Genomic DNA, 15,748 nt, shown 5'->3' on the forward strand with positions numbered 1-15,748 from the left:
TTGCCCTTCTGAATGACAGAAAGGCAAACAGATGTGGAGAGGTCACAGGGCCTGGCCAGTTCTTCCTTAGCTTTACAAACCTGGTCACCTTCTGGGGCAGGCTGCCCTCCATACCACAAGGTCTGGTCTGTTAAGGGTACAGCTCCCAGCTTACCTTTCTCAGGTGACTGGAGCTAAGTGGGGGAAGGTAGGCATTTGACAGAACCATTTTGAGAGGACTGCTCCCTGCAGAGAGCTTCCAAGCTCTCATTAACTACAGCACTTCCACAGCTGAAAGCAGTGGACAGAGAATTAAAAAAAAAAAAAGAACAAAAAACAAAAAAACAAAGAGGAGCTGTAAAAAAGAATCACAGAACTGAAAGTTTCTAGAAGAAAATGGGAGGTCCCATAGCTGAGTTTTAGAAAACAAGTGCTTATTGCATCAGTGTATTAAGGTCAGCTGCCTAACTTTCTTTGCCTAAAGCCAAAGCAGAGTAAAGTATACCAGATGTCTAACAGCCACCACCTGTAGACAAAAAGGGAAACACCTTTGGGGTGTTTTCTTTCAGGTGTTCATTTCAACTTTTCTCTAATCTTGTTTTTCATGTAAAGTGTTTAAATGAAAGCCCTTTTAACTCACATTACAAATCATGGAAACTAAATGTCCTGTACTGAGCAGGAGGAGGACACAGTTAACTTACAAAAGGGAATGCAACACCTGATCCAAATTGCCTTTTTTTTTTCTTTTTCCCTCTTCAGAATTCAAAGTTAATTTGTGCAAGTACCAAACCCAGCCTAGGCATTCTGTGGGAGTTGCATTAAAAAGACACCTCCAAACAAGTTGTCCACTTATAAGGGAGGTTGGAATGGGCTCTTAACCAAAACTACACATTCAAATATTCATAGAATTTGAGGAAGACTCAGTATTATTCTACATTCTGGTGCTGATTCCTGCCTTCATTACAAACTGGCTCAAAATTACCAGAAAATTTTAGCAATTATTTAAAATCCTGATTTTGCAACCTCCCTCTCCCTATGGAAAACTAAAAGCAAAGTCTGAAGGAGCACAAAGCCAAGAAATCCTTTCAACAACAACATATAGTTATCTTGAAGACTATAAGCATTTGGGAGCTACAATACTCCAAATTTAGACTTAATTTTCCAAAACACAAATCAAATCCAAAGCACTGGATCTGTCCCTGCAGCATCACTCTGAGGACAGACTTATTGAGATTAAGGTCCTATTTCTACAGCCCTTAGTGGGAAGATTCCACATGATAAAGAAAAACTTTTTTCTTATGCATATTTATGGGATTTGATTCAGCTCCAAGATGGCTGTTTTCAGCCAGAGGCTGTCTTTCAAGGACCATGGCTCAGTTGCTACATTCATAAAGTAGCTGAAATTAACCAAAATAGATATTGCTTTAACTGGCTTGTTATAAACAAGAGAAACCTGAACACATCTCTCTTCCTGGGAGGTTTTGTGAACTGTTACCTCAAACGTGGAGGGAGGAACATAGCATCCTCAGCAGCAATTAAGTTCAAATGTTTGGGAATCTGGGCTCTAAATCACAGCTTAGAAAGAGCTCTCTACCCAATGTATTCATTAAAGACTATGTGACAAACTAATGCTGTTCTCCAAAAATCTCCTCATAAATTTCCCTTTTGTCATTTGAGGAGAAAAATAGCAAGCTTTCCAACATGGAGCAGGCCAACAACCATACAGGGGAAACACTTAATCAAGCGGGATTCACATGATCTATTTGAAACGTGTAACTCTGTAGAATAGCTCACCCTTGCTAACCAGGGCTGCTCTCCAGCTGACAATCGTTTACAGTCACTTCCTCTAACACATCTCATGTACACACTGAATTCAACTATTGCCATGGATAGTACAGCTGCACAGAATTGCATGGTTATACTTTCCGGTTACTTTACACACTTTTTTATTGCTAAGTTGATGCAAATCCTCACCCATTTTTAGACAGCAGTTAAAATTCCTGTTGCTGCAAAGGGGATATACAAGTCTCCTCCATTATTAAAAGAAACCTGCCTGGCCAATCCGACAGAATCTCTCTGAGACGTCCAACCTGAGGAAAACAAAGATTTCTACATGTTAGACAGGACTAACTCTACAGCACAAGTAAATGCTTGGATCAATGGTTATGTACTTGACATCTTTGTGCAATCTAAGACTTTAGCGAATAAGTCAAGCATGATAGCATTGGTGAAATTTATAGAGGGAAAAATCATTAAGTGGGACAAGAGTTGAAAGCAAGAACTAAGTGCACTTTATAAAATCTGCAGGTCAGTCATTTCCATATCTCATTTCTCTTAAGGCAGATATTTCAGGCAGGAGGGTCAAACATGGTTTTTAAGACATTCATCTCTGGTTTGATGCTCTGTCATTAGAGGCATGAGGCTGATTTCTGTGTTCTGACTTAACGCAAGGCAAAGCTCTCTGGAAAAGTTCATGTAAAAAGCTACTGCTCATGTAAATGCAAAACAGTCTAAAGCTAACAGTACTTTCACTCTTCTTGGAAATACCTGCTAAAGTTGGTAGCTATGATCAAAAAAGACAATGAACTCAGGCAGGTATATATTGCAAAGCTGTATGTAACGGAAAAAAATGAAAATGTCTTATCGCAACTAAGTCTTATCAGTTGGAGCTTTTTTTTTTTTTTTTTTTTTTTTTTGCATTGAAGTCTCATTTCCCAAAACAGGACATCTCAAACCAATGAAAACCATGTTTCTGGAATTTACATTGAAACATGCTTTCTTATTCATTCTGTACAGATGCAAACAAGCAGGATTCCTTTTGTTGAAATGGCCTACTATAGAAGCACAATGAGATCAGCTGTAAAAAATTTTTCAACCACAACAGTAATTTCACTTTGTACAGTTAATATAAGCTAGAAAAAGTTACTCCTGCAAAAAAAAAGAAATGAGAACAATAATTTTAGATTCATAGTTTATAACTTGATAGTCATTGGCTATCATTGATAATCATTGGCTATGGTCATATGGAAACAGGCTGGCCCTCTTGATGGATCAATGACGGGAGGTATGTTAATTAATATAGCTATGAGCCATCAATACAGTATGCATTAAGTAAGTTGTTACACACAGAGCCTGGAAACAGGATGGCAGAGGGGAACAAAGGCAGGACTGTCTTCAGTCCACAGAGAAATGCATCACTAACTGATTACTATACACTGTGGCATGAAGCTTTGACACTGAACTCATTGCTTATCTTCTTAAGAATTCTTTTGACAGTATCTTTCAACTATGAAAGACGCATTCTTGAAGGGAGGAAATTATAAACCAACATCTTTTCCACTGTTCTGAGAGAAGAGGCTTTAGGAACATACCAAGAATCTCTTATCTGCATCCCTATTCCCTTCCCCCTTTTAAAATTCTCTGAATTATTTGGAACCTATTTTTCATCTCACTCAAAATACAATCCAGCAGACGCCTCAACAGGGATTCTGAGATCACTGTGCCTTGCACTCTGCAGAACGATTTCTCTCTCTACAAAACGAATGCAAGACCTTATCAGTCTGACAGGGTGGAGCAACACCAGACGATACTACCACCTGCACCCTCTTGCTCAATGCTCCAGACGTTGAAGGGCATCACTGTAGCTGCACAATATTTGTTTTCAGGCAGTGGCCTCAGTGCAAACTCAGCCTCTACACATAGCCTTTCTAAATGCAAGAAAAGACCCTATGATGCATTCATACGTTATAACACACTTTTGTTTTATTCAAGCACTTTCAAATTAGGCCACATAAGTTGCACGTAAAATTCACTATCTGCTACAAAGGCATTCAAGATTTCCATTTCCCAGACACTGGGAGACAGGCACACAAAAGTCTCACACTGAAAATATGAGAACTCGTGGCTGAAGTCAGTGAAATCTATTCTGCTCTCAGTCACATCAGAGAAAATCAGAAAGAAAGGACTCCACAGGAGTCAGTACAGAGTTGCACTGATGTAAAAACAGGAATGAAGACAGAATTAAGACCATTCAAACTCAAATCACATGCTAGAGATCTGCCTGTTTGAAGGATTGACATATCCTTAACTCAAATTATTTGATTTATTGTACATTTTCAAGTGAAGGTTTGATGAGGTTGGTTCAGAGGGACTCTTTTACGCAGCTAGGGATATGTCAAGCTGAATTGCCAAAATACAATAAAACAGTCAATATGCCTCATTATTTATGAGGTTATTAATAACATCTTAAGTCCCAAAAAGAAAACTTGCTGGAACATTTGTACATTGGAAGATGCAGCAAAATCATTAATCAACGCTCATATCACTTCTGCAAGGCGGAGAACAGTTTTATCTCTGCTTTGCTAACCAAGGAATTCATACAGGAAGTTGCAGTGACTCAGGACAGTCAACCAAAGCGGTGAAAGACATACGGTTAGAGTCCAGGACTGCCTTCCACAATGCAGCACATGTCACCCAGACCACTGAGTCCAGCGTCCAAGCCTCCTCTTGTTTGCATCAGTTACAAATTTTGTTTCTTTCAGCAGATTTTGAACTCCTGATTTACATGGATAGGAAGAGGGAATACAGTTCTCCATATATATGGCTTGAACGTTTTCCTTATCCACCTCTGACATCCAGCCCCAAAACAGTCTCAATCGCTCTGCAAGTGGGGAAAAATGACCCTTCTCTATGTTAATAAAACATTAACATTCTCTCACTATGAGTACTAGCACTCCTCTGAGCCAGCCTCACGCTAGAGGGAATCTTCATCTGTATCAATGTCACTGCTTGGTTTGTTCAATCTCTCAAATTCTTCTCCATCCTACAGGAACCAGAAGCAAAAGAGAACAATGTGAGGAAAAGTTATCTTGCTATTAATTAAGAAAAAAAAAGTAAAGTTTATTTTGAAGGCATCACATAAAATCAAGACCCTGTAATTTACATCTCTTACCAGTGTGTTATAATCTTGCTCTAGGATATACATGCTCATAAAAAAACATCCCCCATATCTTTAACACTTTTTAGTGACTCACTTCCTAAAACAGCTTGTAGCCCATTCCTTCATCAGGAAGCCTGCTCACATAGTGCTGTTTGTTTTTACCACAGCTGCTCAATTGTAAGTGCAAAAATAGGTAACACCTGGTATACCAAAAATATATGACTTTGTGTTATTTACTGCTTGTTAAACAACAATCTAAGAAGGCACCATGTGGAATTTCTGGAAAACATCTCTGCCAAGTTTAATGTTTCTTAGAATTAAATGGAGACAACACTCTCTGCTGGTTGTAACGTGTATTACAGAACACATCTGTACAGGCAGACTAAAAGTACACAGACATTAACTCTTCCCCCTTCGATGGACTGCTCAGCTCAATTGCACGACGTACCTAAGAGGAAGCCCTCCCTGCCATGTTCTAGTTAAGCAGATTACTATTTGCATTAGGACAAAAAACACTAACAGGCTTGGAGGAAACGTTTCATCAGAAAAAAAACATGTTAAAACTCTATATTTGAACATTACCTTTTTATCTTCAGGTATCTTTGACTGTCAAGGTAGAAAGAATCTTAACATCAAATATAATAACTGCTTCACGATGTGGGCTCAGCTACACAGATTTATCAGTTCTACTTAAGTACAATTATTTCCCAGGCATCAATTCCAAGTTCTGGATGCCCAGGGCCAGTAAAATACTTTGGTTACAAAGGTTTCAAGAGAGGATTTGTACAAAGCTGAAGTTGCTCACAGGACTGTCTATAGTCACAGCAGGAAAGCAATGCGTACCTAGGCTTCATGAACTGAAAAAGTGGAATATGCAAAGCAACACCCAATCAGTTGAAAAGATTTTAAGAAATACTAAGGAGTTTTGGTGTTTGAGTTGAGGGATGAGTCCGGTCACATGCAAAATGAATCTTCCAAACATTCCATGGCATAAAAGGAGGTAAAACAAAAGAGAAACCAGAGGAGACAAGTACTGAAAAGCCTTACCCCGCTTGACCTCTCCCATGCATCTCCTTTGCCCCTTTCCCGCAGAGTGGCGTATTCCAGGCCTCTTGGTTTACTGGCATTATAGATGAATATGGAGAGAAGCACTACAGGAGCTTCCAAAAAGAACTCTACAGAAGGCCTGAAGTCAAAGATGACGAAAGAGACAGCGGTGATGATGACAGTGGTGATCTGAGCAGTCATAACATGGAACATATTGTCCCGGAACTTCAAGATGAAGGCTACAGACAGCCCCAGAAAAGCTGTGACAAATATGAGAGTGACCGAGAAGACATTGTGCCCGTAAAAGAAGCCACAATTCCCTATTTGCCTCCGGTCCTTAGCCCGCAGCCCCAGCATAAGCCCATTGAACAGCACCCCAAAGGCATAGAGTTTGCTGTTCTGCATGAAAATACTTTCAGCAAGCTGATCCCCATCTTTCAAGATCTTTTCATTGTAGATGTTAGCCAGGGCAGAAATGAAACACTGTACTAGAATAAGCAGATGGCCCAGGCTGAGGCGGAGAGGTTTCAGTGCTCCTGCCATGGTACTGGTGACGTTCCACTGGAAGTTGGGAAGGAAACTTGGTGCTACGCAGTTGCCCTTTTCCAGGCATGCTTCCTCCGGTCCGGCATAGAGAAGGCAGTGGTTAGATGGACTAAAAAACATATTGTGATGGAATCCGTGTGCAGCCAAGCTTTGCTGTTGGCCTCCAGTTCCTAGAGTCAGGGCAACGATGGACAGGAATAAAATCACCAGAGATGCCCATTGTACCCAAGAGAGTTTTCGCCTAGGAGTAGACAAAAAAAGCCACCAACTTTAGAAACACAGTGGCACAAATTAAATGACAGGAGAACAAGCTCTATAAAACACATAAAAGACATCATGCCACAAAGAAGGAGACAGGTGCAAAGAAAAATCTTGGCTTTTCAGAATTGACAGTAAAATGCCAAAATAAAACATTCTTTTCTGCAGCAAGGGGGCCCAGCCTGGCAATCACAGAAATACAACATGGAGTATTCTGAAGAGGTAAGTTAAGGGAAGCCTTTCAAGATCATGTTAGTTCTAGATACTGACTGCCTGACAACTTAAAAGCAACTGTTGTCTCCATGGGAACACAGGTTTGATGGATAAAAAGAAAATGACAGACATTCAAATAATTCCCCTCTTTCTTTGGTAAACTTTCACTACATTTCACTTTTCCCCCATGATTTTGTGCCCTTTTCTAGTATTTTATGATGGTAAATCATATAAATCTACGAACATAATTTATAAGACTGTTGGAACTATTTATACTATTTTTTCACTCAAGCAAAGCCTGTTTATCTTGGGGAAAATCAGAAATTTAGAAGATTAAGTGTGACATCACAAGAGACATAAAACTAAACAACTGAGAAAAAGCATTTCAAGTCAGACTATCAGACACTGTTTTGGTATATTAACACGTGTAGAAAAGACATCTTTGCTCCACATTCAACGTAAGTGACTTTGAGTAGAGTGTAAAGTTAATATCCATTTCCCTGTCAGTCTTTTCTGAATCTAAATCACACCATGAAGAGCTCATATCAGGTGAAGTGGAACACATAGGACAGAGAGCCTAGCTTTTGCCACATGAATAATGAAGAAGGGACATATAATTACTTTTTAAAACATACCGTGCAGTTGACCTCAAACACATCAGGGCTGGCACAATATTACCAAAGACACCTCTGTCTATCACTCTTACATCTCTCATCCCCTCTTGTTACATTACATTTACATTCAATTAAGAATTACAGCAGACTGGAAAGAAGTATTGCTAATCATGAAATACGAGATTTAATGTAGAAATGAAACTATGCAAACCTTAATTCTGACCATCCAACAACTATATAATCATGATTTCAGTTGTTTTCTGTTACAGTTGACCAAATATGCAGAGACATGTAGGGACTCCTAATAAGCTATTATTTCCCACACCTTCAGATGCAGAAAACAAAGCCATCTCTCCAAGTTGGTACAGCCACAAGAAAACAGAATTACTGTTCCCATCAGACAAGGAGAAAGAACGTAGCTTAACTTCTTCATCAAGGCTAGGAAGATATAAAATTTCATTTACTTTAGTAAATACTACTTACTTTAGCACTATCCTGAAGAGGAGAGCTGTTGTTATAATGACAAAATTTGAGAAGAGTACAGCCATTGCCTAGAAAGAGAAGGAGGGGAGCAAAGTTATTCTCCAGACATAGTGTGGACATCAAAAGCCCACCAACTTCAAGTGCTCATCTTTCTGCAAGGTGCCAGAGTGAAAAGCATCATCCTGGCACTGAACTTTCTTCCTTACCCAAGTGGTAAAATAACATACCCCTAAAATGACATTCAAGTCCCATTTCAAAGTCTCAAGCAAACCACAGAGCCTAGGTTCCACTGTAGTGGGGAAAGCTGTACTGAAAGAAAGATGTGAAGAAACGAATCCAGTGGAAAACTTACTTAACAAAAAAGAAAATGGTTTAGTTTTCTGTAAGATCAGTTCCCCAGTCAAGCTGACCAGCCAGCTGCAAAAACAGCTGTGTCAGTACAAAGAAGGAAGTTGCTCCAAAATGAAAATCAGAAAAGAACAGGGGAAGGCAAGGCTGCTTCTAGCTGCAGTGCCAGCTTGCAGCGTTCGTGACATCCCAGACTTGGACAAGGCACTTGCAGAAAATAAACTGCTTGTATGTCAAGTGCATTTGCTCTATTATTTAGTAAAGGTAAGGAGGTGCTCGGCTTGAATTTTCAAAACTGCAACTGTACTAAAAAAATTGCCTATTTCAAAGTACAACTGAAGGCAACTCTAAAGCTCCTGTCTAATTTGGGAATAGCTGTATAATAATGACAGTGCCCAAATCCATGGCCATGATCCCAAGCTGCAAACTCCTTGGGGCAAGGATTGCCTTTTTGGTCTCTGTATTAGATGCTCCATACTGGGATGCTGGACCAAGGAGAAGCTCTTTTAGGCACTGCAGTTACCATTAAAGATCAGAATTTACCAGCACCAGTGGGGGAAAAAAGGTTCTTTTGTGGAGTGGGGGTGTTTCCCAAATTGTGTTTTGTTCAAGACTGCCCTGTGTAGTCAGTAAACGTACAAAAATCTAGGCATCTGAACTCTTTCCTCCAATTCAGCCTTAGACTGAGATCACTTTTTTAGACAATTTTACACAAAAACATATATGGATTCAGAAGTGCATAACACAGACTTTATATTGAACTTTCTCATCTGCATTTCCACATTCTTAATTCTGCAATAGCAGAGTCATCTTCATTTACCAGAGGAAAAGCACAGGCCTTTTTCCCATTACCTTAGTTCCACTCTATTCCAACATACTGTCTGCTGAATAATAAATCTCATGAAACAGCACAACACAGGATCTCAAGTAAGCTGAAGACTGACACATGAGACAGCTCTGCCTAAGAAACCACAGCTTAATTTTCCGCTTTGCAAGATTACAACTCAATAAATATTCATGTTAGGTGAACACCATGGAAGGAGAAAAATATTGAATAAACACGTGAATCTGGAACTAGCAGAAACTGCTCCGGAAAAAAGAGACTTGATGCAAAATGTACAAGCGTTCCATGTATACTCTGGTTTTGCTTCACAGTCAAAGCCCCCCATGCAACGTCTCTGGTAACGTAATATGATCAAAATCTATAGCAGAATAGTTAAAAGGAATTAATTTTCAGTTGCTTTATTCTCTGAGGCCTCAAGGCACCTCTGTCCTAGATGAGAAGGAATAAGAAAAAAATTTACCAAAGATCACCATGTCACTAACTTGTATGTCACAAACAAAGTCTCTAAAAAATAAGTCTTATCGCTAGGAAATGTTAGCCACTAAAGAGTACTCATAGTTATAGCTGAAGCTTCAAGCAAAAAAATCTCACCAAAGCAACTCTATACTGCAGGCAATGGCTCACCCAGGTACTTAGTCCCAAACCTACTTAGTTTTTTAAAGTCACATGAAACCAAGTTCAGTCAGGCATGGCCACCTTCTTTCAAGCATCTTGCCTCCACCTTTTCACTTTCACAGTCTTGTACACTGTCAAGGTATTTTATCTTACAGGTATTTAGTCATACCTTTTAATACTTGTTTACCATGATAATGTTATAATTTCAGCTAACCCTCATAAAATATATCCAGTTAAAAGGTATAAGGCACTAAGGTTTCTAAAAAAGAGGAATCTTAGAGCACATGTTCTGTGGGGAGAAAGACACAGGGTGGGGTATAAAACATAAAAGCTGTGCATTTTACAGAAGATGACCTTAACTGAGCCAAATCAAATTGCTTAAGAAAGCAATAGTGTTTATGTAACCTTCTAAACATCAGGCTTTGCTACTGCAAACATTATAGCTGAATTTCCTTCCTGAAGTAAAAAGAATAAAAAACCACACAACAATGAAAAAAACCCCACACAGCAAACCACAGAACCAAACACCTGTGCATGTTATTTTAAGATATCCGACTCTTGATTTTAATTAGATTTTCCTAGCCAGGTCCTATTCTAGACTCTGATCTGTCCCTGACAGAAATGTACACCTAAAAGGACAATATTTTAAAGAGAAAGTCTGAAAGAGAAGGAACAGAAACATTTATACTTATTTTTAATGTCAAACAGGCAGCCACAGTATTTTATAGCAAGCACTAACCATCTGTTTCCATCTAACTTCAAACATAGATTCTGAACCAAAAAGCATCCTAGAATGAAAATAAAAGAAAGCACAAAACCTGTACGGTTTCCTAAGCATACATAGATTCACCCAAAAGGCTGAATGTAGCTAGAAGAAAGTACCAATTAAATTTTGTGCTTAAACATAACCAATAAACAAATGCAAAAATTAAGAGTCAAACAGTTTTCTTCCTTGCCTCCTCAGTTCCTATTACACTTACTCCCTTTGTGTACACACACTCCCTTGTGTGACTACATTTACTCACTTTTCTTTGGAGTCAGTGAGGAAAGAAAACAAGTCATCACGTGAAGTCACATACATAAAGTGGTAGAAGCTGCACAGAAAAGTGCAGCTCAAATACTAGCAAGATGAGCAAATGCATTGAAAGAGAAATACAGAATTGAAGAAACCAAAGGAGGGAAAGCACTGAAAACCTGCCTAGTACTTAAGCAATTCAGCCTACTTCTAAATCACTTTGGATGGAGAAAATACACAGAGAGACTCCTCTGCTGAGAGCTGTACAACACTGACCAGCGAGCAAGAGAATGGGAAGGTCTGGCTGGCCAGGTAACAGATCATTCTTTTACCTGCAAATCCTGCCTTGCCAGTGTTACAACTGTAGATGGCCTAAGGACAATGTTACCTATCACCAAGACACTGGAAGATACGTTATTCAGTGTATGTATACTTACTGGCTGGAGGTAGGACAGTACGTAGAAGACAATCAAGTTATCCAAAAAGTAAAGAAAGGCAGGAATTGACCATTTCATGGAATTACAAAAATTCTTCCAGGAAGGACATTCAAAAGGATAATCCAAACACCCCTCTGAAAGGAAAAAAGATATCAGTAAGAAGGATATCTTATTATCAAAAGCCCATTCCCTTTCAACAGAATAGGTGCCACTGTTCTGTTTTCAGGAACACCATTGGACTGAAAAAAACTAAGGTACTACAGCCCTCTGGCAACATAGAGGACAGATCCAGGGCAGAAACCACAGCTAGAGCAGCAATCTTGTGTCAGTGGGCGTTCATCTCCTTGCTTCAGCACAGAAAACATCAAGGAGCCTTTTACCCACATCAGAGTATTTGTTCACTGGGAGCAAAAATTCAATTATCAACCATTCTTTGAGGGCCAAAAAGAACCCCAAAGTCTCCACACAACAGCGACATCATTACTGGGTATGATTTTTGGATTATTATCAATTAAAACTAGAAATGAAACAATGACACAGACAGTGGATCTGTTCATACAGCATCCAAAGGGCAGCCAGTAATGTGAGAAATACAAAATAAACCAGAACTCAGTATCCGTAGCACACAGCACATGATCTGGGTAAAAAGAGAACATATAGGATGAAGGAAGAAAGAAAGGACAAGGCACAAAGAATGACATTTACTTAGGTATTCGGAACACACACTTTAGGAGGAAGACTGTGATAAACCTTAGACTGCTCTAGAGCTGGTGACAGAAGCACTTGGTTAGCACAGATTTAAGACTACACAATGTTATCGAATCCTCTTCTGAAGCACCGACACACTGAGTTCAGCAAAACTCAGACATCTGGAAGAAAAAGAAAAAAAAGAAAAAAAGACAGAAAGAAAGAAAGAAAACTAAAAAATGCGTCATCAGCAGTAGCCAAAGATGGCAAATATTGACTGAATATATTTACTTTCTTAGGTATATCTGTACAAAATGGTGGGGTAAAAATTTCATCAGCTTGCCAGAGCATGACTGTCACGTGAAGTGGACAAAACCAGCAGTTCAGCTTAACATGAGTCTCCAGTGCCTGACACCCTCTTCCGATTTAAATGTCTGTTCTCTGCCATTTTGAAATGCTATGAAGTTAACTTCTCATCCATTTTACATCAGGACAGAAAACGCCAAGGAAGAAAACTAGTCTGTAATACAAAACCAGTAGCTAGTGAAGCCTGACACTGCTTTTTCTGAACAGCAGCCCCAAGATTTGTCTTGACAAGAAAGCTACCTTCAATTATAACACTGATATGTTGCTTTGGACTCAAAAATCACTACACACACACAAAGCCTCTTCAGTGGAAGGTGGTGGTGCTTCTAAATAAAAGTGGTGAAAACAACAAAACATAAAGGCCAACCCTTGAGTTAGTGCAATTTATAAGCTTCTGTTCAGTCATGGCTTCACAGTGAGGCGACTCCTGTTATCCCAGCACGATGCTGTGTTAAAATTCTGAAAATATTAGACTGTGTCTTCATTACACTTTTTCATTAAACTTAGCTGTCCCCACTTCAGCTACCATACACACAACTCAAGAACACCTGAATTTACAGCACAAAGTAGACTTATAAAAGTAAAGTTTAGTTATAATTCTGCATGGAAGACATAATTCCAGTGAATTTTACTAGCAGGACCTACTCCATACTACTACATGTGAATCTATCATTAAAAAAAAAAAACAAAAACAAAAACCCAAACAAACCAAAACAACAACAAAAAAGGGATTTGAAGTACAGCAATTCTTAGAAAGTCAACACATTTTATTTATTTTAAACATAGGTACTTACCTTTTTTCTTAACCCATAGCGCCAATACCACACACAGGACCAGTTTTACTACTTCAGAACATATGTTCACTGTTGTAGGGAGGTAATCATACTTGTTATCTGTGGGATTCAGCAAATCATAGAGAGAACACAGTCAGATTCTGTCTCCTGCTTTCATAATTATAGCAAGAAACTATTTTAACCCCTCCAGTCAGAATTTTAGCCACTTTCTATAAATTCAAAAGGCTATGTCAGTACTTTCATTATAAATATTCCAATTTTTATGATATACAACTTCCTGAACGGCCTCCTTTCTGGGTTGAAATCTTCCCTCATTTGGTCCCAGCCTACAGCAGAACTTTTTGGAAGAACTCAAGAACATCATTGTTTTAAAAAAAAATTAAAAATGGGCATGTTTTCCCCAAACAGCAATATGCTATTTTTTCCTCTCATAAAAAATGGCTTCCAAGGTGACACAACCTTCCTCTAGGACTTTATCTTTTCTTTGTTAGTGTATTTTGCTAAGACTTGGCAAAAGGAGAAGCAGTAACACTAGCCAGTTATAGCACGCCCACTATGATACCACTTTTCTCCTAAGCCTGTTGCAAGACAAATATTTCAGTCAAGACATGTACCATTAATAGTGCTTACAAAACAATTTAGTCTTTGAAAATCAGATATAAAATAATTCACCACCTCATCTTTTAAGGGTGAATCTCCACATGGATCATACACCTTGCAACCCAAGTTATCACTTTATGTTAGGCCAGTGACTATACAGAGATTTTCCAGTACAGAAATACATGTCACTATTTAGAAAATAGAATGTTTACACTAAGAACTCTGCAGCTGGAGAACTAGGCTTTTGGGTATCTGTTTTAGCCCAAACATTAACCCTTTCTTATTTGAGGTACATTATGTTTATTGCCCAACAGCACCTTCATTGGCAGAATACTTCATCAGGAGGATTCGACTTGAGCCCAACGCAATAAACACTCCTCCAAGCAGAAAGGTATAGACGGTTGTCTTGGAGCAAAACACAAATCGACTACAGCACCTGGTCTTCATTCTGCTGTCTTGCTGTCAATGCCCTTTGGACGACAAAATGAAAATACACTCTAAAGAGTACTTCCAGAAACTGGTTAAACAAGGTGAAATGCGTGTACTTTACTGCTTTGTGTTATTTTATACAAAGATGCTGACATCACAAGCCACGATCTCATTCCACAGGTAGCTTTTTCTTTTTTATTAAAAAAAAAAAAATTAAGAAAAGAAGAAGGATATGCTATGAGGACCAGCAAATAGGGATAAACAACGTATATACAGTGATTCAGAAGGTGGCACAAAGAGGCCAGTTTGTCAGAAGAACGCATCTATGCAAGAGTGATTAGCTAAAGGGATTAAATAAATTACATGCTTATTTTTCTTTAAGATTTTTAAAAGTGTTCTTGCTCCTAATTCCAGCAAGGAAAAGTTTTACAGCTGTGGAGCGAAAGCAACATCACAGAGGTGACCTGGGGCTTGCTCAGCACCGGTTTGTGCCCAGGAGGCAAGGGAGGAAGGCGGGCTGCGGCAGGCAGCGCCTCAGCTGCACCCCTGCTCTCCGTCCCCAGCACTGCCGTTACTCGGCCAACTCGTTAACGGTGCCCTAGGCCTGAAAAACCGGCTAGCAGCCGGCCAGCACCGGCCCCTGCGCCGGGGGAGGAGGGAGAGCCCCTTCAGGCCGGCTGCGGGCGGGACAGCCGTTAACGGCCGCCGCGGCTCGCGCCGTTCCGCCTCAGCGGGGCCGGCCGGAGCGCGGCACCCCGAACGGGCCCGGGGCGGCAGGGAGAGCGGCTTCGAACCGGGCCCCGAGTGCCGGCTCCGCGGGCCCCGAGGCGAGCACCCACCTCGTAGCGGTGGCGGCAGCGCGGCCGGTAAGGGCCACCGAGCGCTCCCCCACACTGAAGCAACGCTCGCCCGGCTCCGCTGACCGCCGCCTGCCACGTCGCTACCTCAGGTCGACGCGCGGCCGCGGCCAGGAACGAAGCCGCGGCCGCGCCAGGTGAGCCGGGGCACCGAGGCGGCCGGTGCTCAGACGCCGCGGCCGAGCGCACCGGGCAGAGGAGCTCCTGTCAGGCCGCGGCACCGCGCTCCCCCTCACCCCCGCTGCACGCCGCCAGCCCCCATCACCTTGGCTCCCCGGCCTCACCCCTCAGCGACCCGCACAAACCTCCCCGCTCCCGCACCGCACCCGGGGGCGCTGCCCGGCTCCCGCCCCGCCCCATCCCTCCTCACCTGGCGGGGCGGGGCCCTCCCACCCGGCAGCGCGCGTCCCCTGGCTGCCCGCCCCGCACCGCCGCGCGCACCCTCATGCTCTGTGCCAACCGGTCCCGCCCCTCCCGGCCGCTCCGGCCACGTGATCGCGGGTAACCGGGCTCCGCCTCAGCTCTCGCCCGCCCCCGCCCCTTCCCCTGGACGGCGGAGCGCGCATGCGCCCCCAGAGCCACCGGCTTCCCGCCCCGCCCTTCTCCTCCCTCAGCTGGGCGCCGGTCGCCGGTGTGTCGTCACGTGTGCGCGACGCGGGGTGGGCGGGAAGAGCTCG

The 15,748-nt window shown here is 41.5% G+C and overlaps 1 protein-coding gene across 3 annotated transcripts; it reads right to left on the reverse strand.

Annotated features, from left to right (window-relative positions):
- Window positions 1-3,719: 3,719 nt before the first annotated feature.
- Window positions 3,720-15,557, reverse strand: SLC35A5 (solute carrier family 35 member A5). 3 transcript variants are annotated; one of them, XM_087757033.1, is made up of 7 exons: window positions 15,442-15,557; window positions 14,103-14,255; window positions 13,186-13,284; window positions 11,339-11,472; window positions 8,080-8,147; window positions 5,966-6,752; window positions 3,720-4,801 (listed from the first exon to the last, which is right to left on the reverse strand). In XM_087757033.1, the coding sequence occupies exons 2-7, from the start codon at window positions 14,230-14,232 to the stop codon at window positions 4,733-4,735; spliced, it is 1,287 nt and encodes a 428-aa protein (XP_087613159.1). In that variant the 5' UTR covers window positions 14,233-14,255; window positions 15,442-15,557; the 3' UTR covers window positions 3,720-4,732. The 3 variants fall into 3 exon arrangements, with proteins under 3 accessions (XP_087613159.1, XP_087613161.1, XP_087613160.1); XM_087757035.1 differs by lacking the exon at window positions 15,442-15,557 and adding an exon at window positions 15,356-15,375; XM_087757034.1 differs by lacking the exon at window positions 15,442-15,557 and adding an exon at window positions 15,054-15,287.
- Window positions 15,558-15,748: the final 191 nt, after the last annotated feature.

Source organism: Nipponia nippon, unplaced genomic scaffold (assembly GCF_047370975.1).
Source record: "Nipponia nippon isolate SJK-2023a ecotype South Korea unplaced genomic scaffold, ASM4737097v1 scaffold_2, whole genome shotgun sequence".
In the NCBI taxonomy this organism is placed as follows: domain Eukaryota; kingdom Metazoa; phylum Chordata; class Aves; order Pelecaniformes; family Threskiornithidae; genus Nipponia; species Nipponia nippon.

What these genes read in the sequence shown, in the direction of transcription:
- SLC35A5 (XM_087757033.1), bottom strand. Translation starts at nt 14,232, where the DNA reads ATGAAGACCAGGTGCTGTAGTCGATTTGTGTTTTGCTCCAAGACAACC. An exon ending in TACTGTCCTACCTCCAGCCA is followed by an intron (nt 8,148 to 11,338) that starts GTAAGTATACAT and finishes TTCTCTTTCTAG; the next exon opens with GCAATGGCTGTACTCTTCTC. An exon ending in CTCTTCAGGATAGTGCTAAA is followed by an intron (nt 6,753 to 8,079) that starts GTAAGTAGTATT and finishes GTCTACTCCTAG; the next exon opens with GCGAAAACTCTCTTGGGTAC.